Source organism: Suillus discolor, assembly GCF_016758755.1.
Source record: "Suillus discolor strain FC423 chromosome Unknown F5147scaffold_47, whole genome shotgun sequence".
Classification (NCBI taxonomy): domain Eukaryota; kingdom Fungi; phylum Basidiomycota; class Agaricomycetes; order Boletales; family Suillaceae; genus Suillus; species Suillus discolor.
Genome location: NW_024541294.1, coordinates 27,294 through 50,714, shown reverse-complemented (window position 1 = coordinate 50,714; position 23,421 = coordinate 27,294). Strand labels below are relative to the sequence as shown.

The 23,421-nt window shown below is 48.0% G+C and overlaps 11 protein-coding genes across 11 annotated transcripts; 8 read left to right on the top strand and 3 right to left on the bottom strand.

The window, feature by feature from the left end:
- Positions 1-143: 143 nt before the first annotated feature.
- On the top strand, positions 144-461 carry F5147DRAFT_581027 (uncharacterized protein; the record flags this gene model as incomplete). Its single annotated transcript, XM_041431584.1, has 1 exon — positions 144-461. One exon carries the CDS (start codon positions 144-146, stop codon positions 459-461), a length of 318 nt encoding a protein of 105 aa, XP_041290184.1.
- A 3,516-nt stretch (positions 462-3,977) lies between these two features.
- Positions 3,978-4,953, top strand: F5147DRAFT_707179 (uncharacterized protein). Its single transcript, XM_041438055.1, has 5 exons — positions 3,978-4,023; positions 4,079-4,187; positions 4,239-4,363; positions 4,414-4,597; positions 4,650-4,953. The coding sequence occupies exons 4-5, from the start codon at positions 4,436-4,438 to the stop codon at positions 4,851-4,853; spliced, it is 366 nt and encodes a 121-aa protein (XP_041290182.1). The 5' UTR covers positions 3,978-4,023; positions 4,079-4,187; positions 4,239-4,363; positions 4,414-4,435; the 3' UTR covers positions 4,854-4,953.
- On the top strand, positions 3,998-4,316 carry F5147DRAFT_776251 (uncharacterized protein; the record flags this gene model as incomplete). Its single annotated transcript, XM_041441830.1, has 3 exons — positions 3,998-4,023; positions 4,079-4,187; positions 4,239-4,316. The coding sequence occupies 3 exons, from the start codon at positions 3,998-4,000 to the stop codon at positions 4,314-4,316; spliced, it is 213 nt and encodes a 70-aa protein (XP_041290183.1).
- On the top strand, positions 4,843-5,239 carry F5147DRAFT_707177 (uncharacterized protein). The gene has a single exon (XM_041438054.1). The coding sequence runs from the start codon at positions 4,863-4,865 to the stop codon at positions 5,070-5,072; it is 210 nt and encodes a 69-aa protein (XP_041290181.1). The 5' UTR covers positions 4,843-4,862; the 3' UTR covers positions 5,073-5,239.
- Positions 5,240-5,942: 703 nt separating this feature from the next.
- Positions 5,943-7,035, bottom strand: F5147DRAFT_707174 (uncharacterized protein). The gene has a single exon (XM_041438053.1). It carries the CDS (start codon positions 6,871-6,873, stop codon positions 5,956-5,958), a length of 918 nt encoding a protein of 305 aa, XP_041290180.1. The 5' UTR covers positions 6,874-7,035; the 3' UTR covers positions 5,943-5,955.
- A 523-nt stretch (positions 7,036-7,558) lies between these two features.
- F5147DRAFT_707171 (transcription factor Opi1-domain-containing protein) lies at positions 7,559-9,971 on the top strand. The gene is made up of 7 exons (XM_041438052.1): positions 7,559-7,766; positions 7,818-7,981; positions 8,034-8,147; positions 8,203-8,350; positions 8,402-8,613; positions 8,666-9,261; positions 9,312-9,971. Exons 1-7 carry the CDS (start codon positions 7,631-7,633, stop codon positions 9,739-9,741), a joined length of 1,800 nt encoding a protein of 599 aa, XP_041290179.1. The 5' UTR covers positions 7,559-7,630; the 3' UTR covers positions 9,742-9,971.
- A 36-nt stretch (positions 9,972-10,007) lies between these two features.
- On the top strand, positions 10,008-10,379 carry F5147DRAFT_776247 (uncharacterized protein; the record flags this gene model as incomplete). The annotated part of the gene is made up of 1 exon (XM_041441829.1): positions 10,008-10,379. One exon carries the CDS (start codon positions 10,008-10,010, stop codon positions 10,377-10,379), a length of 372 nt encoding a protein of 123 aa, XP_041290178.1.
- A 42-nt stretch (positions 10,380-10,421) lies between these two features.
- F5147DRAFT_838724 (P-loop containing nucleoside triphosphate hydrolase protein) lies at positions 10,422-13,229 on the bottom strand (the record flags this gene model as incomplete). Its single annotated transcript, XM_041444178.1, has 5 exons — positions 10,422-11,821; positions 11,868-12,323; positions 12,373-12,531; positions 12,584-12,933; positions 12,991-13,229. 5 exons carry the CDS (start codon positions 13,227-13,229, stop codon positions 10,605-10,607), a joined length of 2,421 nt encoding a protein of 806 aa, XP_041290177.1. The 3' UTR covers positions 10,422-10,604.
- A 433-nt stretch (positions 13,230-13,662) lies between these two features.
- F5147DRAFT_288857 (uncharacterized protein) lies at positions 13,663-15,574 on the top strand. Its single transcript, XM_041429049.1, has 3 exons — positions 13,663-14,192; positions 14,247-14,585; positions 14,643-15,574. The coding sequence occupies exons 1-3, from the start codon at positions 14,022-14,024 to the stop codon at positions 15,471-15,473; spliced, it is 1,341 nt and encodes a 446-aa protein (XP_041290176.1). The 5' UTR covers positions 13,663-14,021; the 3' UTR covers positions 15,474-15,574.
- Positions 15,575-16,887: 1,313 nt separating this feature from the next.
- Positions 16,888-17,157, bottom strand: F5147DRAFT_528339 (uncharacterized protein; the record flags this gene model as incomplete). The annotated part of the gene is made up of 1 exon (XM_041430042.1): positions 16,888-17,157. A coding segment is annotated over one exon (270 nt), but the record flags the coding sequence as incomplete, so codon positions are not given.
- Positions 17,158-18,070: 913 nt separating this feature from the next.
- On the top strand, positions 18,071-19,671 carry F5147DRAFT_707155 (uncharacterized protein). Its single transcript, XM_041438051.1, has 9 exons — positions 18,071-18,390; positions 18,455-18,532; positions 18,593-18,614; positions 18,671-18,704; positions 18,756-18,825; positions 18,879-19,222; positions 19,274-19,341; positions 19,398-19,468; positions 19,529-19,671. The coding sequence occupies exons 1-9, from the start codon at positions 18,298-18,300 to the stop codon at positions 19,583-19,585; spliced, it is 837 nt and encodes a 278-aa protein (XP_041290174.1). The 5' UTR covers positions 18,071-18,297; the 3' UTR covers positions 19,586-19,671.
- The last annotated feature ends 3,750 nt before the right edge of the window (positions 19,672-23,421 follow it).

Here is a 23,421-nt window from a genome sequence, read left to right as displayed (position 1 = left end):
ACGGCACTCGCATCATCACCGGTTCTCAGGACACCACTGTTCGGTTGTGTGATGCAGGGACGAAGCAGCCATTGCAACAGTGCGCCCAGTCGGATATTCCAACATTATCAGATGAACGTCACAAGATCGAGGCCACCGCTACCATGAAGTCGAACAATCGGAACAATCACTTCATTCGCTTCTCGTCCAACTCTATCCACGCTCTATGCAATACCTCTGAGTTAACGGAGGGAGCATCCCATGACGACCACAGTTCGACCCCTTTGACCTCCTTTTTTCTGAATCATGACAGTGGATGGGTAGTAGGGCCCCAAAACCAGCTCTTATTCTGGGTACCCCCTGCTTCTCGACACGGATTTTACAACCCTGCAACTACATTAGTGATACCCAGAGGAGGTTCCGAGCTTGATTTAAGGTGCATGGCACATGGACGGCACTGGCAAAAGTGTCGAGAGGAGTAAGTCTTCTCAAAGCCCTTTCCGTCCCTCGCACTAAAATCAACACTTGTAGGCCTTAGTAATGACGCTGATTGCAGCAATTGATCCATTATGGACATTTCAGATACGATTTAAACGTGACACCAGTATACAGTGTATTATACCTCGCATTCTATTCTATACTCAATATCCAGTCCAAGTCCAGGGTTGTCTGACCGAACGCCGGCTTAGGCTTATTGGAGAGCTGACTGTCGGACTCCTATGATGCATGATGTTCGTGCTGGTTCGTGAGAGCGTGCAAAGACAGACAAGGCATTATAGTATCACATCGGTGCTTCCACGTTGCATACTGAGAAGCTGAACAGAACGACGTCGTGGTTGTGGACATTCGTCATAATGCAAAAGGAAGAGTCTGCGCCGCAGCGCTTTGTATTTTAACTGGCTTCGCTGGGATTTCAGTGTGCTTCTGATGTCACGTGGACGTTATGCCATGAGTCCACCATATACAACACCCGTTGGTCGTGACAAGTGCGAACGATTGTTTCTTATCGTTGAAGCACTGCCTGGAAAACTAGGTAAACGTCGGATACTCACGCTTGCAAGTCACGATCTATGGTCAAAATTCACTTAGCACTACTCCAAAAAAACCAAACTGCATCTCTATGTAGAGCGCTATATTCGATAAACGATAAGTACTCGGAACATCCAGAACTTAGATATAAAAATACCACAATAAAAATAAACCCTCCCGCTTCCTGCAGAATAGCCCACAAGTACAAATCATATCGAGTATCTCCCATGCTACACACCACCGCCATTTGATATATGCACGCGCTCCTGGAAAGACATTGGAATCATGCTGGGACCTGCATCTGAATCGGCCATGAGCCTAGTATGATATTCTCGCACACTAAGGATCAGGCGTGGTCCCAGCACAAACATCTCAGCAAGCGTGAAAATTTGGAGAAAACCAAGATAAATCTGAGTTCCCGGGGAGTATTTGTCCTACAGAAATGATGACTCGGAAATGTGGTCACATGCAGAGATCAGGGATAGATCGACATACCGCTGAGATCATTGGCGACATATAACCGAGCTTCAAGCAAGCAGCAGGAAGCATGCTAACACATGCAGAACTTCAGCGGGAAAAGATGATCACGTTCATATCATGAACTCACCTCGCAAAGTAACCCACGTGAGTTTTCAACAATACCGTGAAACAGTCCCTTATAATTTGGCCTGCCGAATGTCTTTGTAGTTCACGGAAGTGCTTTACAGCGATCCGGACAGCGAGACACAGAGTGAGGACCTCCCATGCAATCCCGAGTGTCCAAGCTACGGAACCCAGAAGGACCACATCTTCCTCAAATTTAATAGCGCACTGATAGGTCCCGGAGAGAACAAGCTCCTCTGGAATCAATGAGCCGGATGCGCTTTGAAAGTCTGTCATCTATAAGCACACTTACCTCCTGAAAAATGCCTCATCGTTATTGCGACCACCACTATATTGACAATACCAACAGCCAGAAAGGCGATAAGCAGAATTATCAGCACCGTTCTGGAATGCTGATACATGGCGTGCAACCGAGCAATCATGATGACTAGCATGATGTTTCAGCCAAGTCAATATCACTGAGGTATTACAGCTGCATATCTCACCTTCCAGCATTGTAATTACGATCACGCCTATCCAATTTAGTGCAGCGTACATAATCTGGCCTGAAACCTCAAGTAAGCGCCTGACCTCGGATGATCACATACTTGTAACAGACTCACAACTGCGACAGTCATTATGTTTGAACCAAAAGGCTGGTCAAGGATCCCACCCACCCCCACACAGCGTAACAGTTAACCCGACGGGAATGGCAGAGATTAGCGCAAAATACTCACTACATCTGTCACCAAGATTGGAAGACTCACTGTATGGCGCAGGTCAGAAGAAAAACACACAGTAAATGTGAGGAGACGTACTAAGCATGTTGATACTGATCGTGAGAGATAACCGATTAGTACGACATCGTTTTCTTAGCCTTACAAACATACACGGCATGAATTATTCCAACATAGCGCACCTAGGATATCTTCGAGTCAGCACAACTTAGCGATTTGTGATGCGATTTACAAACGCTGAGATACAGAAAAGTCATGAGGGACCAGCGTTGCCTCTGTTGTGAATGAATTGTATTTTTGCATTGTTCCTCTAGTGCGGGACTCTGCTCACCCAGATTAGTTCGACCTACGAAAATCACTTAGCCAGTGAGCCACTCCATTACTAACGGCACCAACTAACCTCTTGTCCGAATGTCAGTGCTAGAATTTTCATGAGCATATCAGCGGTCCTGTAATACTATATTGCTCACCCCAATCATACATCAACACAGCAGAGGAGGCAACTGCGAAACCGCAGCCAGGGTTAGATTTATGTATCACCCTCTTCGTCTATGATTTAACTGGTTCTAACTGATCCTCCACGAACCTGCAAAACAACTAGCAATGTGACTCGCATTGATAGAAGGCCACGAGCTGGGATCATTTGAGATTAGGGTCATTCTGTTTTAGACCGGGTGTGAGGAAGCGACAAAATTGATGGAGTACGGCAATGGCGTTTGTGATAGATATATCACCTTTGAGCGCTTTTTTGACCGAAAGTTACATGCTAGTATCGGCGATGAATTTGCAAAACAGTCCACGTGGGCGGAGTGTTTCACTGCAAAAGTTCAACGATCTACTAACGCTCCCCTGAAAAGATGGGATAAGCTACTATCGAAGAGATCTTCCATCTCGATCGGCATTGGCACTCTCTGCCTCGGCCCCTGATCTTGGCTCTGGGGACGTAACAGCTCTTTCGCATTCTGTCGGGATGATGCTAGTCAGAGATGGAAAACACAGCAAGTCCACATGAAGCTGGTCTGGGCTGCCAAGACATCACTCAGCCTGTCAAATCTCCTTGCTCCTCGGCGACGAGCCCTTGTCTAACTAGGATTCCAAAAGTATCAGTAAGCGTGAAACCTATCTATATCGTGCACACCATACCAAATTTGTGCAGTTGAAACTTGATGCGGTGATGATGCCATCAATTTTCACATGATACTACGAGCCATTTCATAGCAATATGGGATTGGTATCTGGTGAATAGTGTACCACGCAATCAAAACCACAAGGTATGAGTTGATACTAGCGGCTGTGAGCGACGACATGCCACAAGGATGCTCAGGGCATTGATACGATGATCGCGAGAATCGCGATGCACTAGTAGTAGCGGAACCAAGTATATCTGAAGAGTTAGAGTCCAACTTATGTTCCAAATGAACGGTAAGAGTCGGAGGTGTTTGTGCTTGTTGAATTCAAAGGCTTCCGACTTAGTACACGTGCAACTCTTCCTCAAGCACAGCCATTTCCAATGGAACCAGTAGGACAAAATTACTCTCTCTGGGCATGAGAAGGCGAATCTCTACGCTTTCTCCTTTAGTTGGTCCTTCCGCAGGAGCGGAATGACCTCCATACTCTAAGTTCTCTTCGATTATCTCCCAGTCAAACAGGCTTTTTATCTCGAGCCCACCATGCGCGTCGCAAGGCATTTCATTGAGTGTGTATTTGTTCATGACTTCTGCTCTTACCTAGCACTGAACATCGCTTCTCAGCACTGTCATCCTATTGGAGATATGGGATTGTCCAGGAAACGTCACCGTCGACACACCCGGTCTATCTCTCGCCGATGTCTCAACTATAGTCTTTGTCATACACATTCGAGTACGTATACTGAATCTATCTGCCGACTATCATCCTCATCTAGATGCACAGGGTCTCTACCAACATCCCATCTCAAAGCTCGTAGAGTTCAGTCGATGTGTACCAAATCAACCCATACATAAATTTTAAAATATTTGCACACAAAGCCGAAAGGCTTCAAGAGGACAACAACATCGGTATGCCAGTTCCGCATACATTATTTGCTCGTGAATGAAACAGCACGCAGGACACTTCCGCCAGGTACATGAATGCGTCATGGACCGCCTCAGATGAATCTCCCGAATTTGAGCAATTCCTTCTCCCTCTCACCTCCATATATGACCACTCTGTTCGAGAGGCGTTCTCGCGTGCTTTATAAACTGATCGATCCCCTACCATATCTCGAAGAACTGTTAAATATATTTTGCTCTGTACGTGCCTTCATTGCTATCTATCCCCACAGGTACATCTCATCACTTGCAGAACACAGCATCTCCCAAAGCTTTCCTATTCGATACATCCAGTAAAATCCACGTTGCGACAGATGCCTGTCGATTGTCCCCAACGCTAGCACCAGCGCCGCCACCCATAGCCACGACATCAACTCCCACCTCTGGCACCACTCCCGCCGGAAAATCGCCACTCACCTCATCGACATCCCTCATACCAGGAACTACGTTCACGTAACATCTCGTCATGCCGCACCTTGCATTTCTGGCACTCCTTCCAACGACGGTGTATGATATGCGCAGGGGTTTAGTCGAGTGGAATGTTGTATGGCTTAGGGTGGTGTTAGGGAGATATGGGAATCTAGGCTTAGGAACGAGCCATAGCTCTGGTGATAGCTCTGTTGAACAGTGGTATCAAAGAGTTCCTGCACCCGTTTACTCGTGGTCTCTTTTGTGAATCCCATAGTTATAGCTTACTTGCTGTAACATGGTCAGACCGCCGCCGCGCATAACCGTTACACCAAAAGGTGAAATACTGAAAGCTTATGTTTCAGCATCAGCGACGGTATATGTACTGATTATGAGAACTCAGGTAGTAAGCCAGCGTGCTTACACTTGCTTTCCGACCACCCATCTTTAATTTCTTTTCGCCATACGGACTACCATTATCCCCAGCCATTTACATAAATTGGTGACTATATTCACATGGAACGACATGCAAACCTCTGCAGTTTGTGCCTATAATCTCGGACCTAGTCCAGCCTTGGGGTCGCATTTACGTTTTCATTCTCTAGCCGTCCAAGCCGGATTCTTGCAATTGGTACCGATTGTGCTATTTATAACGGTTGGCATTCTTCATACTCGGCTCATACGATAATCGTGTCGCCTTCTCAGATGTACTCATGCTATGTCATATGTACCAGCAGTACGGATTGCTCGAGTGCCGTGGACAATTGGGCAGCCTTACTGTCATCATTGTTCTGCTACCGAGACTGGTGCGATTTCTTCACGAATTTCATTGATACGTGCGCAATCTTCCACGAAATGATATAGATAACAATAAAAATACGGGTTGGAGTGTAGATCGTGACTATCGTGAATCGTAGACATCAGGATATGAAGTCGTAGATACATATACAAAGAACGGGATGAAATCAACGTTTACGAAAAAAAAATACCTCTCCACACTTTGCGCTATCGTACATCTGGACGTAATGAGAGGAAGTGACCATCTTAGGGACTCTTGTGGATGCGCATGTGTTGGTTCAGATTGTCACGGCGGCTGAACTCCCTTTCGCACCCCCCGATCGGGCAGACCCACGCTATGTCAGTTAAAAAAATCAGTCACTCTGGCATGCAGGATAAGCAGAAACGTCTGCCTCACGTTTATCGTTCGTGTGAATGGACCGGATGTGCCTTTTGAGGTGCTCGCTTCTGACAAAACACTTGCTGCAGCCATCGACGTGGCAGGTATATGTCCTGGTGCCCTTCTTCGACCTGTCTTTGCTGCGTGCGTAGACGGGACCACCCCCTGAAGAGACTGGAACCTTGCGTCCGCGGGACTTCTTTGTCAGATTGGGAACAGGGATTGGAAGACTGACGTCCTGGCGTCTGCGACGATGAGGCGGTTCTGGCAAAGACTGAAATAGGGGTGAAGCTGGATCAGCTGAGCGGCAGACGGGAGAGTCGGATGCGTCAGAGGGGTAGTATAAGTCTCCATCGCTTTCGGCGTCAGAGTCTTCTTCGAATAGCTGGTTGCCCTGGCGCTGCCAACGAGGAGCACGAATGGGGGGAGAAGGCATGGAAGGCAGATTGTCCGAGCTAGGCTGGGGCGGCGGGAGGGATGACGGAGATAATGATGATCCGTTGGGGATGACAACGTCCGACATACACACGGTACGAAGAGGTGCTTGTTCCACGAGGATCTGCGGTGAAGGGCGTTCTGCACGCACGAAGCCTAGGGCATCAAACTGTCCTTCTTCGTCACTGCTGAACCACTGAGAGATACCAAGCCCGTATGCGGGCTCGACCGAGGGTTGGAGTTCGAAGCAGTCAGATGCAGGAGAGCTTGTGGAACTGCTTCCGATACTGGGGGACATAGTATTGAAATCCGAGTGGTATCCGAGTCCATCGGTGCCATACATGGTGGAATAATTGTCAGGGGCATAAGACGCAAATGAAGTGTCAGCCATCCACAGGTCGGGACTGCCGTCAGGACTGGAGATATCTTCATGGAACATCCCAGCAAATTCAGTCATGACGGATGTCGTACTGAACGAGATATAAGGGGGAGTCAAGGGTATTGTGTACCAGCCAAATAACTGGAAACGAGTATAAGTACTCGGTCTGGAAATCAATTGAATGGGAGTCCATGTTCGCCGAGCCTACCAGTTTAGAACAATTGAATGGCGGTGGCTGACATAGTCTGGAGCCATTTTGTGCCGCTGAGATCTAAAATCAATAGAATGATCTGAGGTGAGACATTTGGAGGACTTTGGGGTACATTTCGAATTTGTCATGGACTCTTGTTCACTCTAAGATGAAATTTTCGGAACTTTATCAGAGTCAGAGTCATTGTACCATCCACGGAAACAAATAGAAACGACCAAGAGAAGGCGCACCAGACGACATCTGCAAATCTTATGGATGGACGTTTTAACACGTGAAAAAATCGCACGTGTTTGGTTCAACACTGCACTGATTGGACCCCTCTTAGTAGATGAATTAAAGTATTGATCGACATATGAGTTCAGACGTTTAACAGCAGTGCTATCTCATGAGAGGGATGTAGAGAATAGTAATTTGGCATGGTCATTGGTCAAGCGCATGAAGAGTGGCGGCCACTGACGTTGACAAGCCGCGGTAGTATTTGGTCAGATGATTAACACGTGAAAACGTGTACCCCAATTATTGTCACTGTGATAATCTTGGTCTGCACGTGCAATTGCGAGTGTCTCTTCTCTAGCATCTCGCTTTTTCTGACAATACTTATTCCATCCTCAACATCGTTCTACGATGTGCGAAAAGTCTTCACCGCCGTCTTTAACTGTTAGCAAACACATGTCATTTGAAGATGAAGACGAGAGTGTGCGCATAGCCGTGAGCGCGCTGGGCGATATGAGGAGTGGTGCCAGAGCTTCTGGAAGCAATGGTGAGTAGACTCCACGCACTTGACAACGATGATATAGATGGCACACATAAGCCCAAATTCCTGCATCAGCTTCGAGCGCGCTATCGACCCCATCCCCTTCTCTGCCGCCGGATACGACCTCTCCAGATTTTGTAGCCAGGGTGTCAAATTTTCCGCTTTTCAACACTGCTCTGCGAGCATATGAACATGGTAAAGCCAGTTCTCGCGTTGTCAAGGTGAGCTTCTTGAAACCTATGCGCGTCTTTATTGACCCCAATCATTCTTTAGTATGGCGCTGAGATAATGGAATCATCAGTTAAGACCATATCCCGTCCTGTAATCGATAGGCTACCCGTTGATGTCAATCAACTGGACGAGTTTGCCTGTAGGCAACTCGACAAAGTCAGTATAGTCTTTTTTGCGCTCAAAATTAGCTTATCTCCGTTCATTTTCGCAGCTCGGTAGATATGGTCCATCGTCAAATACTGACCTCGAACGGATGCAAGTCGATGAGACATCTAGAGAGCGAATACTAGGGGAAGAGCAGACTAGTCGGGATTTTTTTAGCTCACGGCAGGCACACCAAAGCACGGACCCACAACCATGTAATTGCATCATTACATTCTTTTATCATATCATCTCATCTGTCATTATAGCTCGTAGTCCATCCCCTGTTCATCCATATTCGAACGATAACAAAACACCATCCCCACAAAATCAAATCACTACACCTGCTGACCTTCAAGGTCAGCAAGCAGTGGTACAGAGGAGTCGCTGGCAAGCTGTCCTCCTAGAAGCAGGAGGCATCAGCGCTGCTGTAAGCGAAGAAAGTATGCGGCGTCTCAAATACTGTCTTCAATGGCTCCAGGTTTGTCCTTCGTTTTTCCTCCAGATCTCATACGCATGTGATTTCCCACCAGTACGCCACACTGCATATTGATGCCCAGATCCTCATTCTCAGGGATTTTATCGAATCCTTGCATCCATCGGACTCTTCATCCGGCACCGATATCCTTATCTCGCCTTCGCATATGCGGACGCTAACCGACGTTCGTCGTGATATTGTGCAAACCATTCGCCAAGTGGTTGATATTGTAAGCAAATATGCCGGCAGTGCTCTCCCGGAGCCCGCTCGGTCACGTGTCAGGGGCTTCATCTTGCATCTACCTCAGCGCTGGGCAACTGCCAGTGTTAATTCAGCTCCTGGTATTGCAGACGGTGCCCCAGGTGCTAGTTCAGCAGTTGGCGCTGCTGCTGGCGGTGTTGGATCTATGAGACGTGCACGGACCACCAGACATAAGGAACGCAATGCTGGTGGCCCTGACCGCTCCCAAGCATGTACACCTACATCCTCTCGAGCATCATCCCCTTTGTCCTCTGGACGTGTAGGCTTGCGGCCAACGACAAGTGCTGCCACACAGGCTGCACAGCGTGTTTTGGCACTTGCCACAGAAAGTCTAGACATGATGCGTGGTGTTACCGGTGTCGTCAAGGACAGTCTGGACCGTGCTGATGCGTATGTCAAGTTCTTTCGCATAATGTCCTTGTTAACTAATGTATTTCCAGATGGGTTGAGCGTCTGCGCGTTGTTGGCTTACAGCGCCAGCAATCTCATGATGATTCAGAGCCCTTTGACCCTGCCTCATCACTATTCGCACAACACCAAAGGCAGAGTTCTATTCCAGGTCTTTCATCCACTTCCTCGACACCATTCTCTTCTATACCCTCAACGCCTGCGGCTAGTTATTCTACACCAGCCACGCCCGCTGCTTATTCCTCTTCTGATGCCCTTGGAATGGGTCTCCGGTTGGGGGAGGCGAGCGCTCGAACGTCATTGAGCGAGCTCCAACTCGATGGAGAAACATACGAAACGGCGCGTAGTGCGCCGAGAGACTTATGCGAGGGAGAGCCGCAACGACGAAAGCCCGATCGCATATGGGAGAGGCAGAGCCCCGACAATGCTATACCAAGTGGAATGATAGTGGACGGTGTATGAAGATCTGGTACTATATCTTTTCTCTATTCCCCTATCTTTTCTATATCCATGAACCTTATATGAAGCTCCTTTATTTAGTTACGTGCTTGCGTGCTGGCAGGATCTCTAATCGTCTTGTATACGTGATGTACTAGTACTTGGTATTACTCATCCTAATTTATGGCTAGGTCGCTTGAAGGTTATCCCTAAAGCAGGTTCAACGACGTCATCACGACACAACAGTACTAGTGTAACAAAGATAGGGGCGACAACTCGAACTTCACCAAATGTCAACCCGTCCTCGCAACCAACCAGATCTTCCCCGTATAAAGCTCGAGCTGAGCGAAGATGCATTAAAAGCAATCAATGCACGCCTCCTCAAGCTCGATGTCGTCAAAAACACTCAAGCCATCCATTTTTCACCCATGTTCTCAATCTACGCCACCACTGTCCTGCTCGCAGCTATCATAACAGCGTGCCCGGACCTCCTTGATCAGAGGTATGCACGTGTGGAAGAAGCGATGCAGGCGCTGTGCCAGAATTTGAGATTGCAAGAGGATTTGCGGGAGGCGATTGAGAAACAGGATTTTACCGATGTGTTGAATATCGGTGTGTCTTGTGTCGTTGTCGGAAAGCTGAGACTAATCAAGATCATGTAGAAATGCTGCAGAAACCTGCTCGCGCGAACAGTATGTTTCGCTGTGCTCTCATCATCATGCCTGCTTGTCTCATATTTGTGTTTTCGAACCAGTACGTTTGCTTAACAGAAGGAGAACATTATAGGGGCAGAACGAGGTGAAATAGTGTAAAAGTACACCTGCAGTATGCAAATCAGCAAGGAATCAGAGTTTCAGGTCGGAATTGTAACCCAATGTATACACCCACTAATACTTATCACTTTTTCTGACTCTCTTCATGACCGCCTCAACATACCCATCCATATCTTTCTCCCAGCGCTTCACAGCACCATTCCGAACAACATAAAATGCCCTCTCCTCCTTCACATCACTTTCATCATCATCGACGTCATCCTCTCCCTCCATCAGTTGCTTCATGAACCATACGTCATGGCTCACCAACACCAAAGCTCTCTCGAAGCCCTCCAACGCCTCCACCAGCCTATCCACAGTGCCCATGTCCAAATGATTCGTGATTTCATCAATCACAAGCACATGAGGTGCATCATACACAATGATCGCAAACGCGATGCGGTTCCGCTGTCCTCCACTGAGGTTTGCGATTTTCCGCAGAACGGTATTCCCACTCACGCCGACAGTGCCAAAGTGCGCCCGACACTCTTGTTCTGAAAGCCCTGGATGCCGCGAGCGCATCTCTTCAATGGGTGTACGGGTGAGTGTGAGCTGATCGACAACGTGCTGCGAGAAGTAGCCGATGCGGAGCGAAGGGTGTCGGTATACTTCTCCCGTTGTCGGCTGCGTCACCCCCACCATCATGTTTAGCAGCGTTGTCTTCCCGCACCCATTCGGGCCAAGCAGCGCTATGCGAGCATGGGGCCCGACATCCAGGCTGACGTTTGTCAGTACATCCTTGCTCGAATTTGGATAGCGAAACGATGCATTCTTCACAGTGAACACAGATCCGTGGTACCGCAACGGAGGAGGATCTGGAATCTTGATCGACGCCGTCTTCAAGGCCTTCTCAATCTCAATCTCCGCGCGCGCTGACGTGTGGTACCCGGCCCAATAAGACACTTTGAACCGCTTCCCGTCCTCCGTCTTCTCCATTCCAAGGCGTTCAAGCTTCTTCTTCCGGCTTGCTACTTGCCCGAGCCGCTTGTCATCCCCTGTCGCACGAGCCTGCTGTACATTGTGCTGGATGCTTGCCACGAGCTTCGCTCGCTTCTTCACCTGCACATCCAGTAGAGCCTGCTTCCGTACTCGCTGCTCCTCGCTTGTACTTTCGTAATCTGCAAACGACCCCGCGTGATATTTCAACACTTTGTCCCGTAGAATGATCGTTTCCGTTGTCACCGCGTTCAAGAACGCTCGGTCGTGCGATACAATGACAAGTGTCAGCCCCGCTGTTTCATTGATCAGATATTCTTGCAGCCAGAGGATCGCAGGCAGGTCAAGGTGGTTCGCTGGAACCATGAATAAGTGGATATTATGTCATATAAAATGACTTACTTGGCTCGTCGAGTAGGAGGATGTCTGGACCAACAAATAGCGCTTTTGCAAGCGCAATCTGCATCCGCCATCCACCGCTCAGGGTCTGTACCCTGGCATCGATTTGAGCCTCCTCAAATCCAAGCCCTCGCAGGATCTTCCTCGCCTTTGCTTTCCGCGCATCGAAATTGATCAGCGCGAATTTATCAAAGACGTCGGTAATGAGTTCCGTCGCCATGTCAGATGAGATGTAGACTTGTGGATCCTGAGCCTTCAGTGCAGCGAACTCGGTTTCTATCGCGAGCTGCGCCTGACGGGCGTCATGTCCACGTGTGCCAGAGCGTTTCTGTGCGAGTTGTTGTGCGGTGATCACGCGAGCTTCCATTCGAGAAATGAGAATGCTGTGAAGCGCAACATTCAGCTGGGCAGTGTTTGACGTGGTGGACTGAGGTGCATCTCCGAGTATTGCATGCAAGACTATGGGAGCGGATTTTAGCTTGCGCAAACTGTATAAGAGACAATTTACCTTCATATTCGCGCAAAACCTTCATGCATTCTTTGTCTGCTTCAAGTACTTCATTCAACACAGTGGTGTTCTCGTCAAAGGTCTCGAGCTGCGCGATATGAAGGATATTGAGATTGCTTGGCATGGCAAGAATATTATCCGCCATGCATCTCATTAACACTGTGTTATCCACATGTAAGCACGTTTATGTACCACAAAAGAGAGCACTGACTCGTCTTTCCGACCCCATTCTGCCCCACGAGACCATATCGCACGCCATCCTTGAGCCGCAGATGTGCATCGACGAGGAGATCTAGGTTGTTGACGCTAATGTTGACGGTATGCATGTCAATATCTTTAGACGATGTCTCGAGGGTCTCGCGGTGAAATCGGCTCTGCTGGGCAGTTGCTACAATTTTGGGCTCTGCTTCTGTAGGTTGTGATGGTGAGGCGGAGGCAGCAGCAGCCTTCTTTTGCGCGCGTTTCATGCGACGGGCTTCGATAGATGACATAGGTTTCGGTTGGCCAAGAGGTGGAGCATCATCCGTCGAAGGGCCAGACGCCGATACTGACATCGAAGTCCTTCATCAATACTACCACATCAGACTCAAAACGAGAAAGTGAAAGCTGAACGCAAACCCTGAAGATGTCTTCACATTTCCCTTGCCAAGGGTAGCATAAAACTGATTGATCTTCTCAGGGTCCACCTCAGCCTCGTCAAGAAACATCTCCGTGGCGTCTCGTATGTCCTTGGCTTTATCGGACATGGACATGACGGTGAGCATGGATGTGAGGTAGTTGAGCGCGCTGGGCTCCAGGGAGATCTGAAAGTCATCTAGATGGGCTTTGAACTGGGTTATTAGTGAATTTGAGGCCATGAGGATGTTGCTTGAGTCGTAGGTCTATTCTTGATGGGCCCATGTTGTCCTAGGTATTAAAAACTTGGTGACGACTCACATCTAGTTCGACGTTCTCTCGGTACCGTCTCGCATGCAGTGCTATTATTAATTTTGGCGTGGATCAAGCAGACTGTTTTGGGTTTGGCACCGGAATTTTGCTATTCCTTGTCAAGTTACTACAGCCACCTGCAGGCCATGGTCGTAGTCAGACCTTGAAGATAATACCCTCGGGACCGAGAACCGCCTTTGTGACGTGGTTTTCTGTTCAAAACCAATCATGGGCTGATACTATCGGACGCGTTACTAATGGTCAACATCAAGAGCTCAAGCTTCAAGCTTCAAGACTAGCCGCTTAAGCATCACTTCACGCTGTTTCATCACCTTTCATCGCGCGAAACCGACGAGAATCTTGGCAGGACCCATGCCATACGCCAGGATAACGTTTCATCTGCGGGGTAACGCATGCGTTGTAAATGGACCAGATCAGACCCTCCTCAGGACAAATCGAGTCGTCAAGACAACTTCAATCACACCGAGTCCAGTTTTGTCATTGAATACACGTCTTCCAACAGGTATAATCCGTTCGGGATACTTTGCAATGCAGTGTCCATTCCATTTAGCGGCCAATGAGGTGTGCAGGACAGCAAATCATCATCCATAACGAGTGAAGATAACCTATGTATCGGTGACCTCAAATAACAGGTGCAAGAGCCACCTGGAACCAATCCACCGTCTCAGTCACTTTGACATTGTATACTCCTCCAAGCAAACATGTCTCTTCCCGAGAACACAACCGTGCTTATTGTCGGTGCAGGCCCCGCGGGTCTCACAGCTGCTCTTTCTCTCGCCCACCACAGGTGCCATGATTTCGTTATCGTGGATGCCGTAGCCGAAGGACTGAGAATGTCGAGGGCGGTCACCATACACTCTGCAACCGTCGAGGTAAGCTATCTGTGCGTTCATAAGAACGCCTAACTGATGTTCTCATGATCTTAGGCTTTAGCCAGCATCGATGCAGCAGATGGCTTACTGTCTCAAGCCATCAGGGGAAAGGGCTTCAAAATCACATCCCGCAGTTCGCAAATTTTTGTGGCCAAATTTGACTCTTTAAAAAAACATTCCGCCCACCCTTACGCGCTCTATATCCCTCAAAATGTAACGGAGCTTGTACTTGGGCAGAAGTTGCAGAGCCTTGGTGTTCAAGTGCAACGTCCGCACAGGGTAGTAGGAATGAAACAGAACGAGAAGGACTCTCGCGTCACCGACGTGTCCTTTGAGGACGGTCAAGTTATCAGAGCTAGATATATTATCGGCGCAGATGGTGCCCACTCAATTGTGAGACCTCAGTGACCGCTAGCTTGGCTTGGTGGAATGTCTGATGACCATTTCCAGATCCGTACCATCGCCGGTATGGGGTTCTCTGACCCAGACGGCCCGAACGCAGCCGAAAACGCATTGGTTCAAATGGTCTCTGCAGATGTCACATTTGAGCCTGAACCTGTCGATCCATTCACCCTCAAGGGCTACCTCAACGGCACGGTTTTTTCAGGCAATTTCTTTTTTTTTGTACCGTTTGGCAACAGCTTCAATGCCGAGCTCACAGGAGATGGAAAGCCCACTACGAAATCAATCTTTCGCGTAGGTTGTGCCATACCTGGAAAGAACGGAGAGCCCCCCCGTGCTCCACCAAAAGAGTACATCCAGAAGCTGATTGACACATACGGGCCAGCATGCATAACATCAGATCCGTCCCTTAACCCGAGACCTGTCAAAATCGATCAGCTGGTCTGGTCAACACGTCACAGAAGCCATTCCGCCATCGCCGATCGTATCTTCACGCGTTTTGGAGCCGCTATTTTTCTAGTTGGCGATGCAGCCCATATACATTCCCCTGCTGGCGGCCAGGGCATGAACCTGGGCATGAGGGACGCGATCTTCCTTACAGAGGCTATCACGAAGCATATTCAAGCTTCTGCAGAGAATCCCGATGGGGATGATGCCATTTTGCAGGAAATTGCGGAAGCTCGTCACGCACGAGCACTAGAAATCATCGGCTTTACCAGTACACTTTCGAATCTCGCAAGCCTTACGTACGATCCATATGCTTGGTGGATGCCGTTCAGTGGGGCCTCCTTCCGCGATTTAGTGCTACGGATATTGGGCGGATTTGATTGTGTGCAGTCGAAGGTTGCATGGGGCCTGAGTGGGCTTGGAAGACGGTAATCGCATATTTTTGGATGTTTTTATACGATAATTCACGACATTTGTATTTCATTTCTCAAGATAGGATAAACATAATTCTATCAAATGTTCCAAACTTCAAAGTGGTGTACTTATTGGCTGCGGTCATTGAACGAACTTAAATCTCTTAAATATGCTCTTGAATCTTGATCAATTAGAGGGTGCCAGACTGTAGGCTGATCGTTATAAAGACAGTGAGCGCGATTGATACCAAAGCACACATCCTAAGTTACTATTATAAGATGAAGCAATATATATTGGGCTGCAATACGAAGACGACGGAACGGGAGTTGCGCAGACCTGCGCGAATATACTAGTAGGACGCGCCGGCTTGTCAGCGAGGTCGTATTTTACACGCCTCTGGTAAAATGAAGCAATCAAACCAACGTGTCATGCATCTTTGTGGTTACCCTGCGTCTCTCTCTTCCAAAGAATTCGAGATGTCGTATTAACGGTGAAGTAAATGTGAGGTTTAGTAGTAATGGCTTTGTTGCCGATTGGGGTTCGTGCGGTGCTACGGCTGGGCAGAACTATTCCGAGTCCGAGGTAAATCCGCTGGCAGAACTGGCAGAGCCTAACATGTGCGGGAGTTCTGCAACATTCAAGTTCTGCCGGAAAGGTTCTGCCATCTGCCTGGCAATGCCAATTCTGCCCACAATACTAGCTATCATATGGCCATGTGCTGGGATTTATCGTAGATATGTATCCATTTGAAGGTACATCCACGCAACAGTAATTCCAGAGAACAATATAAAAACCAGCCGTCTTCCTACTATTGCCTTCAGAATTACCTGAACACACACGAGTCGCAAACAATGCATTTCTCCTTTGCAACTGTCCTCGCCGTCATTGCTGCTTTAGTAGCATCGAGCTCTGCCATCCCCTCTACCAGTGATACAGATGGATGTGGCTCGTGGTGCAATTGACTCACAATGCCAAGATAAACACTGCTTTGAAAATGTGTGAGTATAAGCATTTCCTGGACCTGATAACATGACTCACCTGCATGACAGAGCACTCTGGGATTCTGCAGTGAGCCATATTTTTGCTTTCACATCGGTGGAGTATGGCCGTTGACACTGACGCGCGATTTACTAGTGATTTGCAGAGTTGATAGATGCAATGTGCATTCAGTCCACTTGCAGCTTGAGTAAAGTCACTCAGAATAAACTGCGGCGCTGCTATCAGTATTTGTCCCATTCGAAGCAATCATATTTGCCGTGTTCTACAGATCAGATATATGTGCATGTCCTGCATCCACTATGAGAAAGGCAGGGCCGCATGTAAATATGCCTTCGCAGTCCACCTTTTTCTCTGCGCAGGTACAAGCATCCACTTTCAGCCATTCTTCTAGCGGTCTGTTCCTGCTGAGGAATTTGCCCCCTTCATACCGAAAACAGGTCCAGGTGAGGACCCAGATGAACGATTCGGCATCATGCGCGTACACGTGCTCGACCTTGCCTGCCATGAACTCTGGTATGAGAAGGTCTAACGCCATGAATGGTACTGTCCCTGTGCGCTCAAGGCTGTTGGGACTGTCTCGCTGAAACAACGATAAGTCGTAGTCATTGAGCACGCCTGTGAATTGACCGTGTGTGCGGTATCCCGTGAGATTGCTGGGGCTGACATCCCGGTGATGCTCACCTATCTTCCAGAGGGCGTGATGGCCTGTCGGAGTAGTGAATTGATGATAAAGAGCAGGAGAAGGGAGAGAGGGAGAAACGTACAGTTCACAATTTGCCACCATGCGGTAAGGAACTCCTTGCTGGAGAGCTTCGTGATTGGGATAAGCTCTCTAGACGTGATGATTGTCAAAATACGGCTGCCTGGTCTGACCCGTTCGACGTCCTTCAGTCCTGGTGCAATGCTGATTTTGTACGTGGATGTTTTTTTAAACCGGTAGAACAAGACAAGCCCCCGGGGATGGCTCAACGCATCGATATCTATTTGCGTAATCTTGCAGACCTCGTAGAAGATCATTGGCTCGCTCTGATGTGTGTCTTCTGGCCAATAGAGGTTGGCAACTAGCTCGGGGGATTCAAATTGGCTGCAGGCCCGATAGCGCCTTGCTCTTAACTGAAAATACAATAGTTGTACGTCCGCGCATACAGATACAAGTCATGCACTTATCAGGACAATTTTAGTACCCTTGGCCATCGCATCGCCCGAAAATCCGGGCTTATGCTCGAATGCACGGTTAAGGCCTGTTCACCTTGCCTGCAGCTTCTGCAGTATGGCGCGTGCCTTACATTTCCCGAACTTATGGACATCTTGCGCGATCCATGGCCGTATGTCATCGACTCTGCGTAATGACGAAGTTTAATACAGGTGATGCTGGCAAAACAATTTGAAAGGAAGGGCTGACGCACGGACTACTTATCATGTACCGTGAATGTCTGGGGCGTTCGGCAAACGCGGCTGACCGGAGCTGAGTTTTAATTGTATTTGGTCACGTGTTTGCTTCCAAAATTCAGGTCACAATATATAAATTGAACTCCGAATTGAGCTCCGCACGGGTCAGCCACAGTCCCAGACTGGATGTCCTCGATGTACCGGACTTTGAAAAACAATGAGATATAGTTAGAGTTGCGCACCTTTTTCGACACACTTTCTTAGACTGGTGACCTACATACTAGTCGGCCTAGCCACTTGTACAGATCAATTCGAACTGGAATGTAATTACTTACAGCAGCGTCACATGATGGCATGATAGACCTGGTTACTCTGCAGTGCGTCTTGATCAGACCAAGATAAGCGAAAGCTTCGTCGCGGCCAAGTTGCTGTATTATCAGTCCAGATATCCTGCATGTATCCGCAGATCAGTACTGTAAGCAAAACCGAATTCAGTGTTCGTACGTTGGTGTCAGAACGTGACACAAAACTGGCCCGAAACACAGATGTACGCTCCATTTGCATGCTATCTACTGACTTGTATCTAAGACTAACTTCTGATTTTCATGCAGGTCGTCATCACACTTGTTCCGTCGCTTGGGGATAGGAAGAGTGTGATGAGTAATAGCTTTAGTCCAATACCTTGGAAGGTACGCAGCCATCACCGTAATCTAGAGTCAAGACAGGTAGTTGACGCGTCATTGTTCCAGATCCTTACGTTCCCAGCCTATAGTGAAATAATATCTTTCCCGAACTTGGCCTGAGTACTTAAAACATTGCTGTGACAGGCACTACATACCGTTCAGTTACTATACACTCAGAGTAAAGGGGTATCATTATTTCCTTATTCCATTGACTGATGGAAATTTCAAGGATTGCCGTGTGCACAGTCAAGGAAAAGGAAAATGGTGTCCTGATCCCCCAGCTTAGTGAAATACTTACGGTATGGCAAAGTTTGTGTCACCCGAATGCTCGTTTTCATGCTACTTCCTGAAGAAAGGTGGCGAAATCGTACTCAAGTTGGCGCAGAAGGAAGGCGGGTTGTATTGGGAGTTAGCTTTTCCTCCTCCGCCTCATATTGAAAAGAACGTCCACGATAGTAACAGGAGCATCACTGGAGAACCAGTATATGTCTCAACCGATTTCGGGGATAAGCACGGTGACCGACGAGTCACGGTCGCCTCCGATGTGTTGCAGCAGACTGCACGAACTCAAACTACACCTGCATTTGCCAAGGACAATTTCATAATCAAGAATGAGTACGAGGATACCAGGCTTGCTCTATGCTTAACCGAAGAGGACGGTCAACGTCTGCTTATCGTTGATTTGGGCACACTCCCGTCTGTTCCTGTGCGACTTCTTAGTGACTGAGCTGACGACACCCCTTGCAGAAAGAATAAAAGATTCACAATCAGTGGGCCGTTATATCTACAAGCCTACTCCATGGCAGAACAAATGGGTGCGTTTATGTGTATTTACAACAAGGAATTACCTAAATCTCCTCGTTGTCCCCAGTGGGAAAGCCGCTCGATTTGACAGATTGTGCTCCATTACTGGGACCTATGGCTATAGTCGATCTCCCCGAGGTGTGTTTCATCCAAGTATTGCTAACGCTAAGCATTGTTATTCACGTCATTGTTATGAAGTCTGCATTCATACTTTATACCAAGCGAAACGGGTCAACCATGCTTAAGCAGCCCTAGTGTCTTGCATTTCAAAATGGAACAGCACAGAGGTTCGCAAATAGCGATGGGCCGCCACCGTTGTTACATACCGGATTTCAATGCGATCTAAGTTAAAAATTACCATCCCTTGCCAAATTTTCGTAAGCGCTGCCTCAAATAGCAATCGAAGATCATAGATATGGATCAGACTCGAAGCCAACGAAGGTCCATCTGGGGTGTACCCTCCCCAGCATTCTAATAATGTAGAATACATCCTCGATGGACAGTGGTCAACCAGAGTAGATAATGTCGGATTTTTTGGCTAGCAGTTTACAAAAGATACATCAATATAGCACTATGGGCTACTGAAGTCTTGAATGAGCCTGCGCTAATGGCACGCCTCGAGGCAGACTCGGATACTTCAAGTTAGTCAGTGCTGCAAGCGCTAACACACCGGCGGTTTAGGAATTTCTCACTATGCAAGATTTTCTTTTAAATGTTCATGATAGTGATAAAGTTGGCATTCTCACTATACATTCTGACACAGTTAATCAGTTCTACATTTGACTTGCAAGTCTTGGATCGAAAACATGAAGTAGGAGGAGCACAACACCCTCAGCACTAAAGTTCGAGAGTGTCCGCCGAGAAACAAATGTATTTGACAAGCCCGGCGTCCCCAGCTGAAAAGCTCTGGGTCACTGGGGCTAAAAGTACAACAACATTTAAATTTGAAACAAACCTTGCATAGTGAAAAACTCCTAAACCACCAATACAAGCATTCGAATTTCGACCGCATCTGACTTGGAATCGTGCGCGCTGAATCTGTGGGTCAAGTTTATATGAGTACCGATAGTCTCTACTAGCCAAAGAAATTTTATTGCTATTTGCATAATTTGAATCTCGAAAAACCTCGCAAGATGATGCTCTCATCCAAATGTTATATGCGCTTTAATAGAGCTTGCAAGTCGGCCCAAAGACCAATAAGATCATAATACCCCCTCCAAACATTTACACTCCACAAGTCTCAGGACAACCACGAAAGATAGAACCGCGAGATATGGCTGATGAGTGCGTCATAGGAGTGTGTATGATGGAAAAGTACTGATTTTGGAAGCATGTGGCAAATTTGAGGAAGATGAGTCTCCCCAACCAGGGGCTAGGCAGGGTAAACGAAGAATATTAGCACTTTATTCCCAGTCAGTTACAGGGGGGTTGGATGCTGGCCAACATCACAGGCAATGGAATTCCGAGTCGTAGTTCTCTGCTGGCTGAAAAATGTGCGCCCATTAGAAGTTGACGTGCTCCACAGACTCGGAGGGTCATATTCAAGCCCGGTCCTGAACCCAAGCTCGAGGAAGCGTCTTAGTTTTTCAGACGAAACGTATTGAATTGGTTTTCCAAGCCTTAGAAAGGGAACAGAAAAAGGCGATCAAGTGCTTTAGCGAGAACGATGGCATTCTCAAGTACGATGCGTTAGTTGTATAATCTGTTGTCGGGGAAATTGGAGAGGTATTCGGTATGAGGAACGAGTGGGTTTGCTTTTGCGATGACAGTATGGGTGCAGTTGTGCATCATGATAGAGAGCGAACCCGATGGTGAATAAATGATGCGCGAAGAAAAAGCATGTGACCGATGCGAATCGTAGCTAGTACGGCAATGAGTAATGAGCATCGCAAGTTTTCTGTTTTGGAAGTGGGATGTGGCACTCATTAGGCTTTAACTGACCGGGGAAGAACCTAGTCGTGTGCTGTGGGATGCGCGCATCCGGTACGCGCTTTTTTCGAGTGTCACGGACGGAGACTGGAACGTGTATCCTGTAGACATGATCAAGAGAGGAGAGAAGATAAGCCAAGAGGTAGGGGAAATTCAAATATCTGATATCAATCTGGACAAACTTCCCATGCCACCACCACCACCGTCACAGTGTTATGGTCACGCTAATTAGACCACCGAATGCTGAACGCAAATACTAAGATTGTCATTTAACTGATCCATTGTGATGAACGTCATTCCAGGACTGAGCTTTTCCACCACCAGCACCGCGGCGGCAACACAAATGGGATGCGTGTGTCAAGGTTTTTACCTCATGTGTGGGGCGTCTAATGAGCCACGAGTTACGCACGAGGCAGAGAAAGGTCGATGAATATTGTAATTCAACTTGTCCGCATAAGAACGCCCAGTTGACGAACCTCTGCAACCTAGTGCAAGACGCTTGCAATCCTTCGACCAAGTCTACCTCGATTGTACCCCATAAGATCGACCTCCAATCAAATGGCGCTGCTCGCTCCAAGCATCACACCAGTTCGAGTGTTTAAAGATCATGAAGAACATATAAATGCAGTCGCAGTTTTACCTGATCAACGGCGCATGGTCACAAGCTCGGCAGATAATACGCTTCGTCTGTGGGACTTGAAGGAAGGTGTTGTGTTGAAGAAAATGGTGGGGCATCATGCCGATGTGAAAGCATTGGCGGTATCACAGGATGGGCGGTTAATAGCCAGCGGTGATCTGAACGGAAAGCTCATTGCTTGGCATGGAAACACCGGAGATTCTCTCACCCCAACTATCAAAGCTCACGAAAATATCCATTCCCTGGATTTTTCCCCAGATGGCTCAATGCTAGCAAGTGGTTCATGGGACGACACGACCAAGCTGTGGAACACGACTACGTGGCAACCGTCAGGAGCACCAATCAGTTGTGGTGCAGATGTCAACTGCGTTCGGTATTCGCCATCCGGTAAACTGCTTGCCATTGCAACAGACCTCGATATCCAGATTTATAAATTACTAGGCAAGCGTGACTGCGTCGCGAAGTTCGAGGGTCACGCAGCGTTCAACTCATTCAACTATTCTCTCGCCTGGACGCCCGATGCTACATGCCTTCTCTCAGCGGGCACTACCATACGGGCGTGGGATTCATCGACCTGGGAGCCGGTTGGTGGTCCATGGAAAGGTCATACCGATGCTATCAACTCCATTGTCGTCGATGCTTCTGGCACGCTCCTTGCATCTGCATCTAGTGATAAATCTGTACGCTTCTGGCGGCTCTCGGATCGGCCAATGATGCACTCCAGCAAAGTGCGGTGCGTCGCCTTCTCCGTAGATGGCAGGCATATCCTCAGCGGAGGTGATGATCTCAAGATATCAGAGTGGAAACTACCCAAGGGACTGTCACTGGTAAGTGCCCGGTTATTTCTTATCCTCAGTCTCATCTCACAGATGTGATGAAAAGACTCAAGGCTCTGGTTTCAAGGCATGTATCTACCTTTGACTCTTGTCGTACAACTCGAACATACTTCACGTAGATCCTTGTTATCAACGCGGCAGCCCGCAATGCATGTATAACTGGGGACCTGCCTGCTGCTATACAGTTGTTCACACAGCAAATAGACGCCGATCCCAACAACTTTGATTCCTATGCCAATCGTTCATTCGTCATGGCGAGACAGTTTGCCTGGAAGGACGCACTTCAGGATGCAACCAAGGTAAGATACTCCGACCCATCTCGCTCCACTTAATACGGGCTAACCTGGATGGTGACATAGTCGGTCAGCATCGAGCCCTCCTTGATCGGCCATATCTCCAAGGGCCTCTCCCTATGCGGAAACCAGCAGGTGCACGATGCAATGGCAGAATTTGACCTTGCGTTCGCGTTCACGAACGCAGACCCAAAGACGACTCATTTCCTTTTCTTGATCAAGGTAAGTGATTTTTGAATCATACTCTACGCTTCATCATGGTTTTTCAGGCCATCGCATTGTTCAATACCAATCCCTGCGAAAAGACCATGCTGCCTATCCAAGAGCTAGCTGCTCGTCCCAATGCCGATCCTCTCGCTTGTCGTGTCGTAGAAGTGAGTGTGATACATTCCGTTA